Raw genomic sequence first — 22,262 nt, forward strand, 5'->3', positions numbered from 1 at the left:
TGCTGGTTATGCTTGTCTCCTGAGCAACACAGGAATCCTAACACATGTGGATGTTTAAGAGACAGTCTCAGTCCCACGCACACCGTAGCTCACGGAAGAGGAACGTAGACAAGGCTAGCAAGGGAGAACAGTCAGAAGGATAGTCATGTTCTTAAGAAGTGGGAGTGTTCAGAGAAAACTCAGAGAACACTTTCTTCTCACTTGAGCCTCCAGAACAGCTGGAACTGGGCTGAGCAAGAAAAGCAGAGAAACAGAAACAGAAAGAACAAGAAGGGAAAAGCAACTTAAGGCATAGACATAAAACAGAAATTGGACTGATATTACTGTTTAGATGTGAATTTGTGGCATGTTTCTTAACTGACTTTCAGATGCTCGTCAACATAAAATGCGCTTCATACGTCAACAGAGAGAATGAGGTAAGATGCTGAAGTCCGCCATCCTTTTTTTTCCACTAACTACATCTTCAGTAGTTATCTGCAAAAAAAATTCTATTTGAATTTAAAGAATGGTAAAATAAAACTGTTTGCTCTATCCCTCATAACCACAGCTCTCAATCAATGACTATTGTATTAAATTGTTAGCTGTTTTAATTGTAGCAGTTTTCTTCTTGCTTAAATTATACATTAAATCCAACTATCTGAAAGCATTTTGTCAGTTTTGTTACTAGTCACGAAGAACAAATCAGATAGATTAGCTATGACTGGTCATACTGATCATTCTCAACACATTAACAGATTAGTACATTGGCATTAACCTCAGGCTCTCAGGCTTTAACAAACGCATAAAGTGTAATTGTGACATATAATAAGTGTTATATGTCAAATGTCATATAACGAAAGTGTTGACTTGAGAGTTTAAACATTAGTGGTATTGTCATACCCAAGTGACATCGTGAGAGACAAGTGAGTTTGGGCTTGTGGAAGGAGTAAAAACAAAACAGATTCCTTTGAAAAAGCCTCATTAGTTCCAGAGATTTGGATTCCAAGATACTGAGAGTTTGGTACATACATTGGAGCAGACAAGAGCAGTCTGTGTACCCTACACAAAGCTTTCATGATTTTTTTTTCCTTTTGCCAGAACTAATCACCACTAATAATTATAAGGCTGTCCAGTACATGAATCATCTTTGAAAGCCAAATAGAGTTTAGGGTTGTTGCTCAGTGTATATTCACACAGCATAATTCAACTAAAACATGGTAGACTGATTTTAGTCTGCCCTGACACCCATGGGTACGGTGCATCAGCACGGGATGCTGGATGGTCCCGGAAGAGATAAGCTAGAGCAAATGCTTGGAGCTCTAATTAGGAGGGGAATAATTAAATTAAATTAGTCTTGAGAAAAGCACAGCCATGCATGAACTTCTTTCCTCAGAGTGTGTTTTTTTTATTTCTTCTAAACTACATTCAATGATGGGAAACAATTAGGGCAAAAAGGAACATGGGTTTATAAATCTTTTGAATTTTAATTACTCAGTTAGCATGGCAAAGCGATTTGGAGTGCTATTTAGCTATTTAGCTCTCTGTATATTTTAGTGCTATTTTTTCACAGCTGTTTAACAAGAAATCTTTGAAAACTTGACTTCAAGATTTCTTTGCTGAAATCCTGCTCTAAGATGAACATTGTTTTTTAGGGATGATTTCAAAAATTCAGAAAATGTAACTACTATATATGCTTAGCACATGAGGGCATTAGGGACATATATATTGTTTAATGTTTGATGGATTCATATATAAGTACATTAATGAAGTATTTCAATTGTTATATTTAAGTGAAAAGTTAGTCAATGTGGAGTCAATGTTCATTACATCAGCCATCAAACCAGAATCTTCTTATTGGGCTTTTTGTTTTTCTTCTTATTTTGTACGGTGACCTTGAGTGTTCAGAAAGGCGCCTTTAAATAAAATGTATTATTATTATTATTATTATTATTATTATTATTATTATTATTATTATTATTATTATTATTATTATTATTATCAGTCGTGCCTTTAGTCACTGTGTGCCCAAGTTTCATAGAGTTTCTGTCCTCTGGCCTGACAGTTATTAGGTATTTTTTAAAATTCATTCATTACTCTAGTCATGGCAGTATTGTAAGTTTTCAAGTTATGTTTGAATTTGTTTCAGAAAATAATAAGGTGAAATAATAAGGTGTAGAGATGGAGGAATTTTTATTTTGAGGAATGTCAAACTCAGGTCTAAATTTTGGTTTGAGAGGAACCACATGAAAAATCATAAGGAAGAATTTAGTTGAAGATTATTTTTACACACAACTCATTCAGACATACAAGTTACAGCCAGAGTAACATAAAGACATACAAAAAATATTTAAATACTGTATTTTAATTTAAATCTGTTCTATTTTTATATTTAAATCTATTATATGATAACTAATTGTTTTAAACTGTTTTAACTATCTGTTGGTGAGAGTGTAAAATACCCACCAGATTATAGTTTGTGTTTAATTAGTGTTTAATTGTGTTTAATTTGTGTTTAATATTTTCATTTTTTTACTCAATTTCCTTTAACTCAATAACTTTTTCATGTCAGCTGTGCTCCAAAGCTGTCCCTGATTGTCAAGCATTTTATAACAGAGGTACCACAGGTAGCCCCGCAAAGGACCCTCATTTCTGCTACCCACACTCATGACCTTGCTGTTACAGTCACTAACCATATCTTGTGGGTATAGATGAGGATAGAGACGTAGGTTAGCCAGTAAACAGAGAGCTTTGTCCAAATTCGAAATTTTATTTTGTTTTTGTTCTATGCACTTTGACAATAAAGTTATATTAATTTTCGTTTAAAATCTGCTAATTCACTGAACATTTTCCAGATTAAAAGAGGGTTTAAAGCTCTTAAAGTCTTTACAGGATTAAAGTTCCTGAGCTTTTTCATATATAATAGTAACTGTTAACCTGGAAACTGGAAACCATTAAGTGACTCTTTGTTTACTATTGTTTCCATAGGCTCTATAATGCTCACCTGACTCTTTGAATGGGCCATGGAGGACATGGTTGTGCCTGACGAGAGCAATGCTATGGCTAATGACTCACATCTGATGGTCAGATCAGACCAGGAATGTAAATCCCAACCTCAACGGAGGCCCACCAATGTGCTCACATCAGTCATTTCCTCTACTCTAAGCTCCCACACCCAGCTACATCAACATGCCTTTGCAGATTCAGTCCTGCAGTCCGAGGTGAAGGCTCACTCAGATCGCAAGGCAATGTGGAAACAACATTTTAAAAAGAAAGAAGACAGGAGACTGGTACCTGGGTTCTACATGTCATCATACTCTCACACAGGTGTCTGGGGATTTAGCAGCAGTGATGAGGACTTGGAAGCTCATGCTGAGGATTTAGATATCCACACTGGTGAAAATAAAGGTATTGTCATGTCCATAGGACATGGTGAAACTGTATTTCTGGAGAACCTCACAGACGACATCTGCAATGCCAAAAAAGATAAACCATGGACTCCACCTGAGGATCTTGCCAAGCAAGAGCCATTGCTATCAAATGGAGGTGATGTTTCTGGAAGAGAGCAATCTAAAAGTGGGGTCATGCCTGGTCACATGGCTCTGAGAACAGATTCCAGCATTCAGGGAGAGATTAAACATTCAGACAGCAGGCATGACCTGGGCCTGGCAGTAGCAACAGGAAGTGAACTGTGGCATGCTGAGAGTCTAGAGAGCATCTGTAGCAGTGGAAGTTCTCTTTCACTTGCAGAGAGAGTGGAGATAAACCGAACCATCCTCAGACAGATGCTACAGAAAGCCCAAAGGAAGAGCTGTGAGGGGCAGCAGGCTAACATAAATGATCAGAGGATGGAGAATACACATAGCAGAGGTAGAGCCTATCTGTCTTCACTGAAAAGATATTAAGAATCTTTGGAATTTTATATTATCTCAAAAGAATGCTTCTGCAATGAGGTAAGGTATGTTTGGTATCAAATGATTGTGTCGCTCATTTCACACTGAACTTCCAGTGCTATCATAACACATTGAACTTATTTAAAGGTCATTTCCACACAGTCTTCCTTTTTTCACTCTTGAAAATAAAGCCTTTTCTTGTCACATTAAACAGAGTGAAATTCTGTCCTTTGCATTTCCCAGCTTAGAAAGTTGTGGTCAGGGCACAGTGTCAGCCATGGCACACCATTAGAGCAGACTGGGTTAAGGGCCTTAATCAAGGGCCAAACGGTTGCAGCTTGCCAATGCTGGACTTGAAGAGTAACCCAGAGCCTTAACCACTGAGCCACCACTGTTCTAGTTGTCATGTTACCAAGAGGTGCTTTGTATTGAAACCTTTCCTGTAAATAAAAACTTACTGACTGTTTCAAACTTACTGAGTGTTACGGTTGCTGACACTGGAGACTCCTTACTTATATATTAAAGAAAGGCCTCCTTACAGAAAGCTTCACCAATGATTGGACATTTATATTTTCTGGATAATAACACATTTATTAATCAAGTACTTTCAGTTATTAAATTAACATTAATAGCAATATAAAACTGTCAGGTGATAACAGCTTAACAGCACTGAATTACCTTCTGACCAATCAGAACCAATTGTAGAGTGGACCACTATTACAGCCGAAGATTTTAGTAAGTTTTAGACATTTTTGCGATTTGCACTTTTGCAATTCAATATTTTAACAACACACAGGGTGTTACCTTGTTTCTACTTCTTCTTTCCTGGTGTCAGTGTTGTGTGATTTGGGTGGATATAGCAATTACGTAAATGATTGTATGTACATTGTTTACAGTGAAATTCACAAATAAAATGATAGATTGTGTGTCTGTACAGGTGGACTGAATGACAGTGACTGGGATTCTGGGATTTCTCTTCAAGACAGTGAACAAAGTCAGAGGTGACCTAAAACACACAATATTATTGTTTTTGTTTTAAGGGCCTAACAGAATTACTGTATCTTCTTTTGGCTGATGCTTTCAGTTTGTTGTAGCATCTATATCAGCATATAGATCTACATTAAAATCGTCATCAGTATTCTTATCACCTCCCACTACTTTAATTTAAATATGGTTCTGTCTGTTTTTACTCCACTAAATGAAATAAATATTAATTGCAATTTCATATTCAAATTAAACATTCTGATTTTATCTAAAAAATATAAACCATAATCATTATGTAAGGAATAAAACATAGCACATCATACTCTTACAGGAAAAGAACTTGGTCCTTTAATTTATTAGTATGGCACATCATACATTTGATCTATTTACAGTTACAGACAAATAACTAAGATTATTTTGCTAAAGAATGACTGTTACTGTAAAATTGCTGTTACCTCTAACACTGGAGACACCTGCTATAAATTTAAAGACATCTTTATGGCTAGGTTTAGATTACTTCATTGTCCTCTTTACAAGACCTTTAGCCTGTACTGCCATCACAGTCATTCTGTTATAGATAACACTTCAACACCATATGACCAATCTGAGATCTGAGAGTTCAGCAGCACTGCAGTACTAAAAAAAGTGCTCAACATCTGGATCAGAGAGTAAGATGTAGTTTATGTTAGCATTTAGCTTGTTTTGTTTAACAGAAACATGTTGTCATGATTATCCAATCCAAAGCATAATTATAATCATAATCCAATCTACTCATATTAGCAGATATGTTCTCTCACCCGCCCACCCACCCACCCACCCCCACACACACACATTGAGTCCCATCAGGCTAATTAGTGTTGACGTGCTGCTCCACTTAATCCTGCAGTGTATGAGTGTGCCTGTTGTAGTAGCTGACGTCTGTGTGTGTGTGTGTGTGTGTGTGTGTGTGTGTGTGTGTGTGTGTGTGTGTGTGTGTGTGTGTGTGTGTGTGTGTGTGTGTGTGTGTGTGATTGGGCTACAGGCCCTTTGTCTCGGGAGCTGAGTTGCCGCTCAGTCCTCGCCATAAACAGGCCAAACAACTGCTGGAGCGTGCTCGCATGAAAGCCCGCTCGAACCCACTCAAAGCCGACCACACCATCCTACCCGTCCAGAGGGACAAGCCGTGAGTGCGCTCTCATTTTTTCTCTCTGTCTAGCTCCTTTGTAGAATATTGTGATCTGAAGTAGTGGGGGATGTCAACCAGAGGAGCTTAAGTGTTGAGAGACAGGGAGTGCATCAATAAAATAGGTCAAACTATGTCCATAATTGGTATTGTAACATTTTGTGTTTCAATTGTGAAATGTTGTAAAATTGTGTGTTTTATTTGCTGTGGAGGGTGTTATAGATGTATGAGGGATGTGGATTTGATGAAGCGGTCTAGTCCTTTTCAGCAGCAACAGGTCCCCCCAAACCCCCCCTCCATCACATTCAATTCCATTTTATTTATATTTTATTTATCAGTTTTAACAACTCACTGTCATGAAGAAGATTCACATTTATAAATATATTTTGTATGTTTGCACAAATATATATTTGTCAGTGAATTTCTTTGTATAATCTCCATTCTATTTACAGTAATATCATCATTAAATAGTTTATTCTTATTTAATATATTTAATATACATAGCTTGATGGGGAACTGCACTGCATCTCATTGTACAATAACAAAAAAAAGGTATTGGTATTTGAAAAGACTCCCTACTGAACAAGCCCCAGGTAAGAATGAACCTCTTGACACAGCATAGCGTGGATTTAAAAAGGAAGGCTCTGCCTCTGGTCAATGCCAGATATAGTGTAATTTTGATTTTAGACATTATACAACATATTTTGATAATAACCATGAACAATCTCGTTATGTGGCCACTTGAACATATTCTTTTTTCCTTGATAGGACGTTGTGAGGTGTTGACATCATCCCCCACACAAAACTGATCTTAATAGTGACAACATGTGATGACGGTTTTCAGTGAGTCAGATCAGAGCAAAATTGTAAATACCTGAATGAACCTGTATTTACCTTGCATTAATTTGCGTCCATTTTTATTGTGTAAAGACCTAAATCAACCAAGCAGAAAGAACTTGTCAAGTGTGTTATTGCACTCAATGGTAATGTTCCAAGATGCAACTAATGCATGCAACTAACTAACTCATGATGTTTTGTCCAGCTGCAAAGTGTGTCTAGTGTATTTAACTAGCTAGCTCATTGACCAATCAATGGCCTTAATTGTTCCAGCTCCTCCTACATCTTCCGTCAGTGCTTTTTGTACCCTGGTAACAAGGGTATCCATCTTAAGTAACCAATACAAAACAATACAAGACAAAATGTGGGATCATGGTTTTGCTATCATGTTGTACTGTACAGCTCTGTCTGGTAGAAAATCTTCTTTATTTGGTCCTAATATCATGAAACGTTTGTTTGCAGAAAAAGCAATCCCATAATTGTGTTCACTTATTGTTTGTGCTTTGTGAGTTTTGTGATATTGTCACTGTGCTACATCGTGATAATATCAAATGGTGAGATCATCTGCACTTGCTGTGTTTATGTGTTGGTTTTACATCTTTGTATAATAAATCCATTATGTAGTCTATATGTTTTACAGTATGTTAATTTTACAGTATACTGTTGTGTATAGAAGGCAATACAACTGTACTAGATGCAGATCAGCAGCCTTTTAGAGATAAGTATCAATTAAATTATGCTACTAAACAGGGAAGACAATGCCTAAACCTTTTTAAAGACACACGCTCACTTATGTTCCTGACAGATGAGTTATATAAAGCATGTTGAATTATACAATAATCACACAAGGCCAACGTCTCTGATCTTCATCTATTACCATCCAGAGCCGTATTCAATATACCCCCGTACACACATACATAAACACTCTTTGGATCATTTTAACAGCTACTCTGTGTTTGTTAAGAAAATCCCCCCTTTTGTGGAAGCATTCAAAACAGGTGATTTCTGATTGTTGTTTTTTTTTTTTTACTTTTTTCTTTTTGTTATAAAAGTGGGGTTCTACATATTGCCTATAGTCATTTAATTGCTACTTTAATGCTGTGGATAGGGTGTCTATCATGAGTTCAAATCCCAACCATACCACAACCATCCATGTCTGTGAGCCAAGGGAGCAAATAATTTGCCATATTCTCTGGGTGTAAGGGACGGCATTACTTTCTCCCCTGTTAGTCATACTGCCAGTCATGGGTGTGTATGAGCTCATGCTTGTGGAGGAGAGAGGAGTTCAAAAAAGGCGTGATTGGCTAGCATTATGTGTCATGGAGGTAGCTAACCTTCTCAGTTTGTAGCTGTTGTATGATAGTTTTATATGAGACTTGGAAGAATAACATTTCTTAAATAATAATAAATTAATATCGCTAAGGATACTGTGCCTCCTGAGATGACAATCATGTACCTGCTAAATGTTTTTCTCTCAGTTCTTGCGCTGTTGATTACAATAATGCTAAAGTGTTAATTATGGCTTGCAATCATATTTGCAGACGCTAGTGCACAGAAATGGTAGAAATAGTGGCTCAGTATTTTGTTATGCAGCAAGAGTGCATTATTATGAAGTATTAATATGAAGTATGCGGGGAATGCTGTGGTGTTTTAGTCAAAACAGGGGGAGGAATTCCAGAGGAATTTAGCCTTGAATCAGTATCTCAAAGTTGGAAATCTCCAGCAACTTTATCATGTGATCTGTGTTTTTCTTCATATGTCTGTCTGTTCAAGAGTTCAACAGCTTATTAAACAGTTTCTTGTTTAATTATAAAATTTTTAAATCATAATTGCATGTTGTTTTATCACCATCATCATAAAATCATATTGTATTTTAACTACATTATTTAATTCCTCAGCAAAAGGAGGAGCGTTTATCAAACTCTCGTGCTATGAATAGTATAATGGGTTTGATTTTGCAAAAAATGCAATGCTGAAGAAAAAATGCCAAACTAAAGAGCCTTACACCAAAGCACTGTTGATTTCTTGAATTTAGCTGGTCAGAAGAATAACTTACACAGTGACAATTTTTTTAGATTGTAGTTCTGTGTGAGTATATTTTTTTATTATTATTATTATTATTATTATTATTATTATTATTATTATTATTATTATTATTATTATACAGTTATTTAGCATTTATAAAAGGAAGCTATAAGTATAGACAGGTTAAAGGGTTGAGTTTGTCTATTTAAATTTCAGACAGATAATAAAGAGAGGCTGGTGGAACGACTGTGGGAAACTACAATAACATGAGTGACTAAACAAGTTTGGTTCTGTTAGCAATGTTTAAGACCATTAAATGTTATGAAAGCTTGTTTCTGCCTCGTTTTAAAAAGTAATAAAAGATCATGTTCACTTTATATCTCATAATTCTGACTTTATATCTCAGAATTGTGGCTTTGAATCTCAGAATTCTGCCTTTTTTCCTTGCAATTCTTGTATCTGTTGGTGTATAAAATATGCCACTTCTGCATTATCTTGTTTGTTGCCTCTATGACACTACTGTAATGTTCTTTCAAGAGTCCAGAGAAGATTTGCAAGGAAAAAAATCAGAATTCTCAGATATAAAGTCAAAATTCTAAGATATAAATTCACAATTATCTCTTATTATTTTTTATAACGAGGCGGAAACAAGCTTCCATAAAATGTAGTTGTAAATGTATAAACATTCATTATTTTAACAATTAGGGCAGTAGAAGCTTAGCAGTTAAAACATTGGTCTACTGTTTGGTAGGATATGGTTTCAAATTCCAGCTCCTTAAGTAAGGCCCTCAACTACTCAGTTGTATAAGTGTAAGTTGATTTCGATAAAGTTATCTGCCAAATGCCATAAATGAATAAAAAGTTGCTCTGATATGAGACAAACAAACCAACATTAGCCTGATTCATGTCATGAAACAACCTGTCACCAAAAGTGATGGCTACACAGACACCAATAATTCAATATCAAGAATATCTATATTATCCTTTCTGAATTTTAAAATTATATAATCTATGTTTATATTTAGCAGATTAGTGATGTTTTGTGTATATCTGTTTGTTTTTGCAGGGAGCTGCGTTCCTGGGTCGGCGCAGCTGTGCAGCAGGCTCCTCTTGCGGGTACGGAACGGGTGGTGGTTGGCTCAGGAAACCTTAGTGACTCCTCAAGCAGTGACTCGACTGGAGGCTCCCGTCGACATCGTACACATGGGCAGTCTCCGACACGTGTACGTTTTCAAGATGAGTCAGAAAAAGATGCTGAAGTGCGTTACTTGGAGCGGCAGCGCAGACGAGCTGGAGAGAGGGCACAGGGATTACTGGTTGCCAAACCTAGTTTGGTGACATATATCAACAGCCAGAGACCTGAGGACAAATACAAAATCAAGAGGGATCAGGAGAACTTACCCGATGCTAATATTTACAGACCTGAGACTATGAGTCAACAATGGAACTCTTGTGGAACAATATTGGATGGAGATTTTTCAGATCCCCAATGCTTTCAAAAGCAGCAATCTCCTGCTAATGGAGAAACTGAGGGCAGGATGGTACCATGCTGGGTTGCACCCACGTTGCCTAACCGCCTGGTGCGAATAGAGCAGATTAAGGAGACTTACATAGGTGCCACGAGCCCTGTCATTGTGGAGAGTGATGGCACACACTGTAGAGCCTCAGGCAGTGCGGGTAATGGTAGAGGGACTTTACAGAAGCAAAAGAGAAAAAGTCGTAAGAGGGATGGCAGTCCTGAGACGAAAGCCACTGCTGCCAATGGGCTGAAAACATCAGGATCACCAAGCATTTCCAATAATACATCTGTGTCCAATGGAGCTGTAGCTCTACCCCCAAACCCATATGCCTTAGAGTCTCTACAGCTAAAGGTGGAGGCTAGAACATGTAAAAATCTTGCTAACTTTAAAGACTGCGTGCCTTCGGTGGCCTCCAGAGGAGAAGTGCCTGGAGCTCAGTCAGTTCCCAGGCTCCCTCAGCCTATTGCACCACCTCTCCAGTCCAAAAATTCTGCACTGAATCTGGAGAGTCCCAGCAGCCAGAAAGTCATGCCTTCTCAACACCATCATCTCATGCACATAGACACTGTTCAGGAGGGTGGGGAGCAGTTACATTTGGAGGTTATTCAACAAGGAATCCCTGATACTCCAAAAACTACAACAAAATCTAAAAACTTTATGGTGAAGGAACTAGCAGTTATCAACAGTGAACATGGCCAGAGAACCATACCAGCAGACCTACATGGTTCCCAGCAAGCAGGTCAGTTCTATTTAAACTAGTGTACAATTACAACCCTATTTAATTGGAATTTGTACTACATGGACACTCAAAATATTTTTGGTAAAGGCATGTCTAAATTATACAGATACAAATACAAATACAGCTCTGCCTACAAAATTGGGCTAAGGACAAGAGTCCTGGTTGTCCACAATGTCTGCCATTTTACAGCTTTCAGTGGCACAGTAAGAATGTTTTCATGTATATTACAGTAAGTCATATTATGTACAAAATCGGACTGGAAAGTCTGCATTAAATTCCTCTCTGGGTTTGAAGTTTATGGGTAAGAACGTTTATTGGTGAGATTAATTAGCACAAATCTAAATACATGAACGTGGATCATGGAAGAATAGACATGTGACATTTTTATATGTAGTCAGTGAGCCAGGTGTTGAAAAATTACTACACACAGAGTAAACAGAGCAAATCATTCGCATAAGCATACACTGTTGCTGCCATCATTTTTATTGTTCATTATGTACGGAATAAAACACAGCAGGTTGAGCTGTTACTGACACAGAAGAGATACTGGTACCACCCCAAAGTTGATTATTTTCGAATACTCAATTATATTTCATACTACTACTACTACTATATTGAATGTTGTGGAAATTCCAAAAAAACAAAAAATGATTTCCAGTTATCACTAATATTATATCTATAATCAGTCGTTCCTTCATCAGCCATTCTCTTTTCATATTCTTAATTTAACAAGACACAAAATACAGTCACTTTACTGAGATTTAAAATCTGTTTGTCTGAAGCATCTGCCATACAAGTTACCGAGTAAGCTGTTAACAATAGAAAAGGATAATGTATTGCATTATGTATTGCATTAATAAACAGTACAAACACATGACCAATCAGAATGGAGAACTGAACAGCGATGTGATATAATTTGATGTATAAACTACTGGGGTAAATCCTGTCATGCTGAACATACTGAATGTTGATTGTCAGTATGGCGAGAGTGTGTTTGTGTCAGGCTTCAGATAGAGCAGGGATTTTGTGTCAGCAGATTGGTGGAGTCACAGGCTCTAATCTCTCTGAGCTCTGAGCACAGTGGGATGTTCAGCATGGCATTCATCCAGGCCTATTCACACTCACACTCACACACACACACACACACACACACACACACACACACACACACACACACACACACACACACACAGATTCAACTCCATGTGCATAATAATGTGCAGATTTCATATGCAATACCTCTGTAATCTAATTAGTAAACTTTTCCCCAGGTTTGCCACAGGACCAAATCAGTGTGGAGGTTGAAGTCAGCACTGCCAAAACATCTGTGAATAATGGACACGTTGAAGGACCTATCAGGGTCGAGCTTCAAAGGGAGGACAAACCAAGACTTTCAGTGTGAGTCATTAAAAAGAGAGATAGAGAGACAAATTCATAGAGAATATAACAGAAATATCTTTCAGACAGGTCACAACCATGGCAGTACTTTGCAATACTTTTAAAATCCTACTTTATTCTGTAGCTTGTTTGGCTCCTTTTTTCCATTTCTGGGCCACAAACCTACAAAGAGCTGGACCAGACTGGACAGAAAAGTAGGTCAGAAAAAAGGTCAGAATGAGCCAAGTGCTTCTGATCATGACATCACTGCTCCCTGGTGGTGAAAACAGGATCATACAAACCCAATATTGAAAAATAAAGAGCAGAATTTAGAACCATTATCATTCATTATCAACACGTTAAACTCCACATAGACAGCAACCACAGGATCAAATAATTGAAATCAAATTCAACTCTATTCAAATTCAATATTCAAACCTAAGTATTACATTATTGTAATTGTATCTTTTCATTTTTGGTTACAAAAACTGTCCATTTTGGATGAGTCTGTGCCAATGATAGCCTCAGCTCCTAATGTGGTGCCTAATGGGCAAGTCATGGCCTAATAGTTAGAGAGTCTGACTCATAATCCTAAGGTTGTGGGTTCGAGTCTTGGGCCGGCCACGACTGAGGTGCCCTTGAGCAAGGCACCGAACCCCCCAACTGCTCCCCGGGCGCCGCAGCATAAATGGCTGCCCACTGCTCCAGGTGTGTGTTCACGGTGTGTGTGTTCACTGCTGTGTGTGTGCACTTTGGATGGATCAAATGCAGAGAACGAATTCTGAGAATGGTTCACCATACTTAGCCATATGTCACTTCACTTCATGTAGCTCATCCAGATGCTTTTCACCTCATCATGGTTGTTAAGAGTAATTGTTTGAGGTCACTATAAACTTTCTGTCAGCTCAGAGCAGTGGTCATTCTCATCTGATGTTTCTCATCAATAAGCTGCTTAAGCCTGCACACAGGATTTCTTTTTGGCACAATTCTGTCAAAACTGTACAGACTGCTGTGTATGAAAACCCCAGGAGGTCAGCATTTGAAACCAGCCTGTCTGGTACCAACAACCATTTAAAGTTTAAGAGATTTTCGCCCATCCTGATGTTTGATGTAAACATTTAATGAAGCTCTTGACCTGCATCTGTGTGATTTTATGATTTGTGCCACTGCCACATGATTGGCTGATTAGATTTCTGAGTTCTGATTAGATTTGCAGATATTCCTAATAAAGTGGACAGTGAGTGTATATTTGGAATATCTTGGAATTTATGCTAGGACAGTCTATAAGTCTGGTGTCTACAGGCTTACTTGCTTAACAAGTGATCAGTTCCTTAAAAAATAAATGTATTTAATTATTAAAACTTTTAACTGTGGAAAGAAAATTAGCTTTATCTGTAATATAAATGTCAAATGCTTTTATACACATCATCTTATCTGTTTCAACAACACCTAACCACTGGCTGCTTGTTTTCCTGTTTTGTCACAGAAACTTGACCCTGGATGCTGAACAAAGAGAGGGTAAAGCTCAGCAGGCCCTGCGCCGCTTCTTTTCAGCCATGGGTCTTAATGCAAAAGGACGGCTTGGTAAGGGTCACTCCAGCAGCATGGAACAGCTTGGCCCGCCACTCAAACCCAGAACAAACTCTTCAGAATCCTCTGGCCACCCACTAAAGAAAGCACCATCTCTCCAGAACCTCCGCCTGGTTTGTCCTCTTCATTCAGCTCTGGTCATAACATTACCTGCATCCTCACAGTCCAGGCTGATATTTAATATTTTTTTGTTTAGCTAATAGACAATAAATAATAAAGAAAATAATCAAACATTTTTTTAGATAGTAGAGTAATTAATGCATTTAAACTAATAATAATAATAATAATAATAATAATAATAATAATAATAATAGTAAAAATAAGCTGTTTATGTAATGTAATAGCATTTTATGTTAAAATATGTTAAAATATTATATTTATGATAATCTAATACACCAAGTAACTACCTTAACTACTAGTAGTACTAATGATGATGATGATAATAATAATCATAATAACTATAATCATAACAACAACAGCAATAATAATAATACAACAACAACAATAATAACAATAATAATAATAATAATAATAATAATAATAATAATAATAATAATAATAATAATAATTTTTCCATTTGGCCACCAGGTGTCTCCCTTCTCTCAGCTGAAGAAATCCTCTTCAGTGCAGAATCTCCATTCTCCCAAGAGGAAGCCTGAGCGCTCTAATATGTATACACCAGGGGAACAGCCCTGTAGCCCCGCTCTCTCCAGGTACAGCACGCGCGCACACACAGACTGGGTGTAGTGCACTCTAGTACACGACCATTACGTCATTCGTCTGGCTCGAGCCACAAGTATGTTTAAAACATTCCACACAGGCTGTTTGTTCTTCCTCGAATTGTCCTTCTTTTGCTATCCTTATCGGCGAATAACACTATTAATAATGTCGCAATGTTGTGAATGAAGTGAGTGTGAAGCATGGCATGTTGGCAGTGTGTGTAATCCTCCAAGCAGCTGGTGTGTTGTGCAACGGCCTACATACTTTGCTCTGAGACACCAGAAGTGATTGCATCAGAGAGAGAGAGAGAGATGGCAAGGGAGAGAGAGAGAGAGAGAGAGAGAGAGAGAGAGAGAGAGAGAGAGAGAGAGAGAGAGTTAAATATAGAAATAGAGGAGAGGAGGGAGTGATATTTAACTCTCTGTCTGTGCCTCAGATTGCATACTTTTATAGGCTACTACTCTAAACATTCAGACACAATGAAGGTACATAAGAAATCTAGTACATTATAAATAGACTGGCAGTGTTTACTAAAAACTAGCTGATGTTTGCTCAAGTAATTAGCAGGAAGTCGCCAGGTGATTTTCTGGTTTTCGTTGTATCACTGTTATCATTTGCATAAAGAAAACTATATTACCTTAAGAAACCTGAAACTTTTCAGAAGACATTTTGTATATAGTCAAATACATGATCAAAATAGAAAATGACTGATTATATGAAGTCCTCTTAGTTTTTATATATTTAGTATTTATATATTTACATAACACTATATAATTCATGGAGAAAAGCAGGAATAGTAACAGAATCCTGCTCAATCGTTTAGTCATTTATGTAGGAGAACTTTAGTTATTTAAATTAATTCAGGAAGTAAATCTTTATTATTAAAGATATACAGAATGGTTGAAACCGGAGTAGATAAACATAAATACTTAGACTGGTTAGCCTTGTTACATCCTCAATCACATCATATTTGTGTCTGCAAACTGTAAGTGTAAAAAAGTGTACATTTATTAAATAAAAAATTATGGTAAAAGGAATACGCCAGTGTTTTACACCCTTAAGTACTGTATTTAAGTAGTAGTTGCTAGTTGCTTGCTGCATCAGCAAAAGGTGTTTCTTGGAACAAAATAAAGGCTGATTCAGATAGCAATAACAAATTTGAATGGGATTTTCTCTATGAATGTGATTATAATGATGAGGGGCTGTGACAGACGGAGGAGGACAGAAGATGGAGGGTATGTGACCTGCCGAGGCAGGCAGAAGGTGCAACAGACGGAGATTGGTGGTGCAGATGTGGTCTTTGCCAGGTTACTTTGACCAAGCCAGAGTGTTTGTGTCACTGAAAATGTAATCTGTTAACAAACATGCATACATAGAACATGTCTGCTGACCACCGTGCTTCAGTGAAAAATTATTCCATTTGTTTGAGTGAAGATTTGAAAAGCAAAGTGCTTTGTCACTAATGTTATTGCTTTTACTTCTGGATATAATTATTTTCACACAAATACATTGGTAACTCAATCACAAATTGTTCCCAATTTACATGTGAAAATGTAATTCCAGCTCTGAAAGAATGAATTAATCAGCATTTGAAGTGGAGATGAATAAGGATTCATAAAATGTTTAAAAAAAAATAAAATCTGTATAGATGTGATAGAATTTGATGGAACAGCTGCATTTAGACATCCTTATAATTTTGTTTCAAATAAATAGGATTTTAAATTAGGCTGAGAAACACTGGAGTATTCCTGGAGTATCACTGGCACTGAATTTAGTGCAAATTTCCTTACATGGTTTTAAGAACAGACATTACTAAGTACTAATATTATAGACTTCAAATCAGTACTTTTATGTAATGTGGTATCTGAAAAACATGCTTGTGTGTATGTGGCATTGTAGCTGAAGTGTCTGTCTGTTTTTGTGTGTGTGTGTGTGTGTGTGTGTGTGTGTGTGTGTGTGTGTGTGTGTGTGTGTGTGTGTGTGTGTGTGTGTTTGTGTGTGTGTTTGTGTTTCAATGGTCAATTAAGAAGGACAGAGCAGAAATTCGAGTAAGGAGTTACATGAGCCAGACTGCAGGTTACATCACCTTCTCTGAGTCAGTCAGCGAGGCGGCCGCTATAAACAGCTCGGGCTTTAGGGGGAGATGGGTGAATGGATGGAGACGGGGGGAGGGTGAAGATAAATAAACAGAAATCTGAGGATGTGTCGATCATTCTGATACAGATTTAGGACCTGTGTTTAGACTTCCAGTCCTACTTGACATATTTCTGTTATTAACTATAAACATCTTCCTGTATGCCTTTGATTTTTAAAACCTTACACAATGACCATATTCCTGACTGGTTAAATATGGAACAATGCATTTTTAGATGTGAAACTGAGATTTAGAAAAGATCTGTGTGTGTGTGTGTGTGTGTGTGTAGGGGTCTCCAGCGTGCACTGAGTGTAGAGGATGTGGGCAGCCCCAGTGCTATGCGATCAGTGGGTAGAATTGCTCAGGCGTTTCCTGATGGAACGTTTCTTTTGGAGCTCAACCGGCCTCCAGACAAGCCCTTTGGCTTCCTCATCTCCCGTGGGAAAGGCAGACCAGACTCAGGTAACAGAAATCTCTCAAACCCTGGCTTTGGAAACATCATATGCTGGTTATTATAAATAATAAGCCACAAATGTGTCTGAGCTAAAGAAGTTTTGTAAAGAAGAATGGTCAAAAATTCCTCCAGAACGTTGTGCAGTTCTGATCCAGATCTACCAAAGCACTTGTTTGATGTCCTGGCTGCCAAAGTAGACTCGACCAGCTATTAACTCCAAGGGTTTACTTACTTTTTCCTCCAGCACTGTGAATGTCCAATGGGTGTATTCAGTAAAGACACAAGAGATTTAAAATGTTAGTATGTTATCAGTTTTAGGACATTGTGTTTGTCTATTGTGAATTAGATGAAAATCGGATCACATTTTATGACAAATTACTGCAGAAAACCAGTTTATTCTATGGGGTTCTCCTTTTTTTTTTTTACTTGTGAATGTATCTACTGGTCACACCCTGATAACTGAAACTATCCACTTGGCCCCATACCCTTGGCCACTCCTTGGCCCAATTCTTTAGTGGTGTGTGTTATTCCCTAGCCCCAGTGCCACAGTTGTCTGGAGCTAACCACCTGTCCCTACCTCTTCAGCTCTTTTGAGTTATCCATGTGAGATCATCCCTTCAGGTCTCTGCATCTTCTCCCAGAGCTGCATTAGAATTAAGTTATACCATGTGCCCGTGTCTTTAACTATGTAAAATCAAGAGATTTCTGACTGTATGTGTTGGTATAGGTGTGTACGTGGAGGACATGGGAGACACCAGTACTCAGAAGCTGTATGCTGGACTGCTGGGAGTGGGTGATGAAATCCTGGAGGTGAATGGGGAGAAGGTAGCAGGGCTGAGTTTGGATTTAGTCACCCAACTGATGGTCCAGAACAGTACAGTGTCCATCCGTGTGCTTCGGCACCGACCACCTCACCATTAACACCGCAGATTAAGTTACAGTAACAGTATGTGGTGTACGTATTGATCTGCTGGGCTTGATCATAAACACCCATGTTCTGGCTCTGATCTCTTGAGCTTTACTGCTGACATCATGCTTGAATGAATACTGTAGCTAGGCTGTGGCTTGTGTACTTACTAGAAATGACAAAGGAAGTTTTTTTTAGCATTACCAAAACACAGATAATGTCACGTTACTCTTTTTTGACTGCATTTTGAGGAAGTGCAATTTTTTTTCCTCCAATATTACTGCACATATCTCTAGTGCGGTATTTTTTTTCTCTCAGTGGATTTCACTTCTTTCTGCTATTCTTTCCAACTCAGAGTTTTTTGAGGATTCTCCATCTTATCCTCAAAGACAAACCATTTTATTATGATTAATCAAATCAAATCTGTATTCCAGTCTCAATAATTATAACATGGCCACACCAAATCAAAGTAAGGTATTAAATAAAGCTAGCTGACTACTGTTACACCAAGGGGCTGTATTTGGAGTTGTTCCTGTCACTCTACAAAATGAAGTATTGAATAGATTAAAGTATTACATTAAAGATAGAAAAGCATACAGCACAGAAAACATTCTTGTGTTTCAGGTAAAATCAGGTTAAAAGTAAAATCACACAAGTATTAGATAAAAGTTCAGCAATTACTAATGATCTCAGTGTTGGTAAAGTACAATAACAGAGATTTGTCTATTATTTTTACTAACATATTTCTATTAAATCCTAAGATTTTGATTTCTTATGGGATTGTATCTGACACACCTTTGGCACAGCACAGACTGAATGGTCACTTGGATGAGAAAAGGGCCTGCAGTAAAGTGAGGCTGATGTTAGCTACATACTGTAAAGGTAGCACACACAGAGGCATTGAAAATAGAACTGATTGAGCTCTTGGGTAGCACAACAGAACAGTGTGTGGGTTTGAATATCATCAGTCACTGCACTGAAATGATCTGGATATCATCAAACACCGAACACGCCACGTGTGCACTTCCTCAGGTGCTTGATTTGAAAATGTCAGAGTGTCCTTGAGGATTAAGTTGGAAACCAGGAATTTTAAATTGACTGTTCGCATGAAGGAATTTTTATTTCAGCAGTGCAATTTAATTCACAAATCCCTGACTAGATGCAAAGGACATCTTATGGTATAATTGCTGAATCAGATTTCTCACTGTCTGTTATTCATTAAAACAGTAAAGAAAACAGGATCTCTATTAGACATCAAGATTGGTTCTAGATCCACACTGCTGCTCTGAAACGTTTCATAAATTAACCCCCAGGTTAAAAAGTAAAATCAAACCTCATGAGTCTTGTGCAATGAGATACTACAGGGTGATGGGTTGCCTTTCCTTACTTGAAACTATTTGCCAAAATATATATATATATTATATATTATATATATATTAAACTCAGATAAACAAACAATTTCTCAGTCAATATCGTTTCAGTTACGTATAAAGGATTTCACATGATAGTAGCATGCTTCTTTTCCTCAGTGGGGTTAGGGTTAGGAATTGGTAAAGCAGTGAAGGTCAGAATGAACCCGCCATAAATTAGAGGTTTGCATTGTAGGTGTTTGAGCGGTGGATTAAAACAGTGAAGCAGACTGAAATGAAAGTAGCTAAGTGCAGTCTAAAAATATTGAGATGAAGCCGGTTTCAGTCAACGGCACAAAACGACTCTGGGAAGTTTTTGTACATGTTCTTTTGCTTTAATGGGCCATGGGCACTTCGATTTTAGTTTGCAGAAAGAGGAGAGAGGCATGTGCTTTACTTTTTTAAATCCAATTTGTGCCTGATCCTAAAGGAAATCTTCCAGCAGTCAGTTACTTTAAAGCTGAATAATATTTTAAATCCCTTGTAGTGAATTCCTGTCAACAGTGCTGTGTGAAAAAGCATTTTTGAAATTACGTGTTGCACATCACTGTCCAATCACAAGTAGTATGTTCGAGTAGAGTCCGAACAGCAGCACATGCCATTGCAAAAACTCTTATCCAGACTCGATTTTACAGCCTCCCAGACACTGCTGTAGATTTATTTAAAAAAAAATTTATTTTTTTTTGCTTTAACCCTGGAAAAGTTTACCTTTAATGGTTAATATGACTATTCAGAACTAGATGTCACACAGCCTGGGCCATAAAAACACGCATGGTACCCAAGTTCAAAAAATATAGGCTCCCATTGTCCCAAAAGAACAATTCGAGTGCCCAGTTGTTAGCTTTTATTTTTTCTTTTGTTGATAACATGCACATTTCTCACAATGCATACACAATGAAAAATGAAATACCAAAAAAGTATTATATCACTTACTTTAACTTCAGAACTGGAGCAAAAACACAACTGTTCTGACTGCAATATGAAAACAGGAAGTTAGAACAGAGCTGCAATACTGACTCCAGAATGCATAGTAAATTATTTAGGCGCTTCTTTCAGTGTTATGACACATGTACCATGACTTTCATTGTGTTTTCCTTTGTGTATTTATATTTACTGTCTTATGAAATAAAATAATTGGATACAATGCATGTACGTGTTCTGTTTACAGTAATTTGCCAACACTGTCTTGCAGGTGCAGCTCACGTACAGGTTTATATAATAGGTTGCTTTGTGTATCGCTCACTCGATGGCGGAAATGTTACATATTCATCATTTTGAGTGTAATCCACAGGAAATGCTAAGCTTCTTAAATTACAAAATGGTGAATCTGGTGATATGTTTCCCAGTCTGGACAGCAGGAATGGGGGAGGGCTGAGAGATCAATATTCCTGCCTTTCCAGAGAGAATAGGTAATGATGGATCTCATCGAAACAGCTGCACACACAAGAAACTGCACATATATTCTGGATTTCTTTATTATCTCACGATGCCTTGATTCTATAAGTCCAAGCTACTTTTGATTGAAAGGTTTAATAACAGCACACAAAGGCTCTTCATACAGTATATGTTTGTATTAACAGTGTAATAAGCGAGTCTTATGATTTTACTACACCATAATATGTATAAAGCAATGAATCTGTGATGTGACCTTGATGAATTTTGATCTGCATCTGTAGCTTAAACATCAATATAAGAATTTCACCACTTCCCTGTGTTATAAAAAGAACATCCTGAAGACTTTCCCATGATTTTACAGCTTTATCTCTGCCTGCTTTGAAATGCTGACAATGAAGACTCCTTTTAAAATGCTAAACAAACAGAAAAACGTGTACATCGATGCACGTCAATCATTAGATGGATTTTTTTTGGTCAAAAATCAAATAAATCTATTTGCTTTACAGTGAGAATTACTGTCAGAGCTGCTGTTAGAAAATGAACCAAGAAATAAACAGAGCTGTGGAACATCTATATAATTAAGGAGATTTTTAGGTATGACAGTTTTTTTCTACATAGGAAAGAATTTGTGGTTCTGCTTTACTAATGTAAAGATATTTTAACTAACCAGAAATACAATTTTACTATACTGTATTGCTCCAGTGTTAATAAACTCTGTAAGAACGTTTGTTAAGAATCAGAAAGGTCTAAATCAGAAGTTTGAGACAATTAATGAATTTCAGACTATAATATTGAACCAGCTTGCATTCTTTTCCCAGCAGAGTGATTAGTGTTAGCGGTTGTTATAACCACTGTAACAGTCCTATAATTTCAACTTCACCAAAGTTGTATGTCTGCCTAAAACCTCCAGGATCCATGGTTTGACCCTGTGCTACTTTAGTTCAGCATGTTCTTCCCCTGGCAATATGGGGTTTCCTTTGAGTTTTTAAGTTTTATTTTACTCTGCTGTTTACTCTGGATTCACAGCATCCCTGACCAGACCCTGACCCCTTTTCCGCTTGTGACATCATCACTACATCTCCAGCATTTCCAACCTTATCCAGAGCTAACATTATTTATATAATTTTATACAATTTAGCA

General features: G+C 37.4%; 2 protein-coding genes across 3 annotated transcripts in view; one reads left to right on the top strand and one right to left on the bottom strand.

The window, feature by feature from the left end:
* Positions 1–20,875, top strand: si:dkey-121a11.3. Its single transcript, XM_027170076.2, has 10 exons — positions 1–416; positions 2,965–3,846; positions 4,807–4,870; positions 5,875–6,015; positions 9,944–11,136; positions 12,408–12,534; positions 14,000–14,216; positions 14,692–14,816; positions 17,247–17,419; positions 18,139–20,875. Exons 2-10 carry the CDS (start codon positions 3,000–3,002, stop codon positions 18,330–18,332), a joined length of 3,081 nt encoding a protein of 1,026 aa, XP_027025877.2. The 5' UTR covers positions 1–416; positions 2,965–2,999; the 3' UTR covers positions 18,333–20,875.
* stx6 (syntaxin 6) overlaps positions 12,682–22,262 on the bottom strand; it is a 23,509-nt gene continuing 13,928 nt past the window's right edge. The window contains exon 8 of one of the 2 annotated variants that reach the window (XM_047806907.1): positions 12,682–12,716. In XM_047806907.1, coding sequence (XP_047662863.1) covers positions 12,697–12,716 — 20 coding nt within the window. In that variant the 3' untranslated portion in view covers positions 12,682–12,696. Of the gene's footprint in view, positions 12,717–20,510; positions 21,162–22,262 lie in introns of those variants that run through there. The other variant, XM_027170079.2, reaches the window with a different exon arrangement.

The sequence above is a fragment of the Tachysurus fulvidraco genome, chromosome 2 (genome assembly GCF_022655615.1).
Source record: "Tachysurus fulvidraco isolate hzauxx_2018 chromosome 2, HZAU_PFXX_2.0, whole genome shotgun sequence".
NCBI lineage: Eukaryota > Metazoa > Chordata > Actinopteri > Siluriformes > Bagridae > Tachysurus > Tachysurus fulvidraco.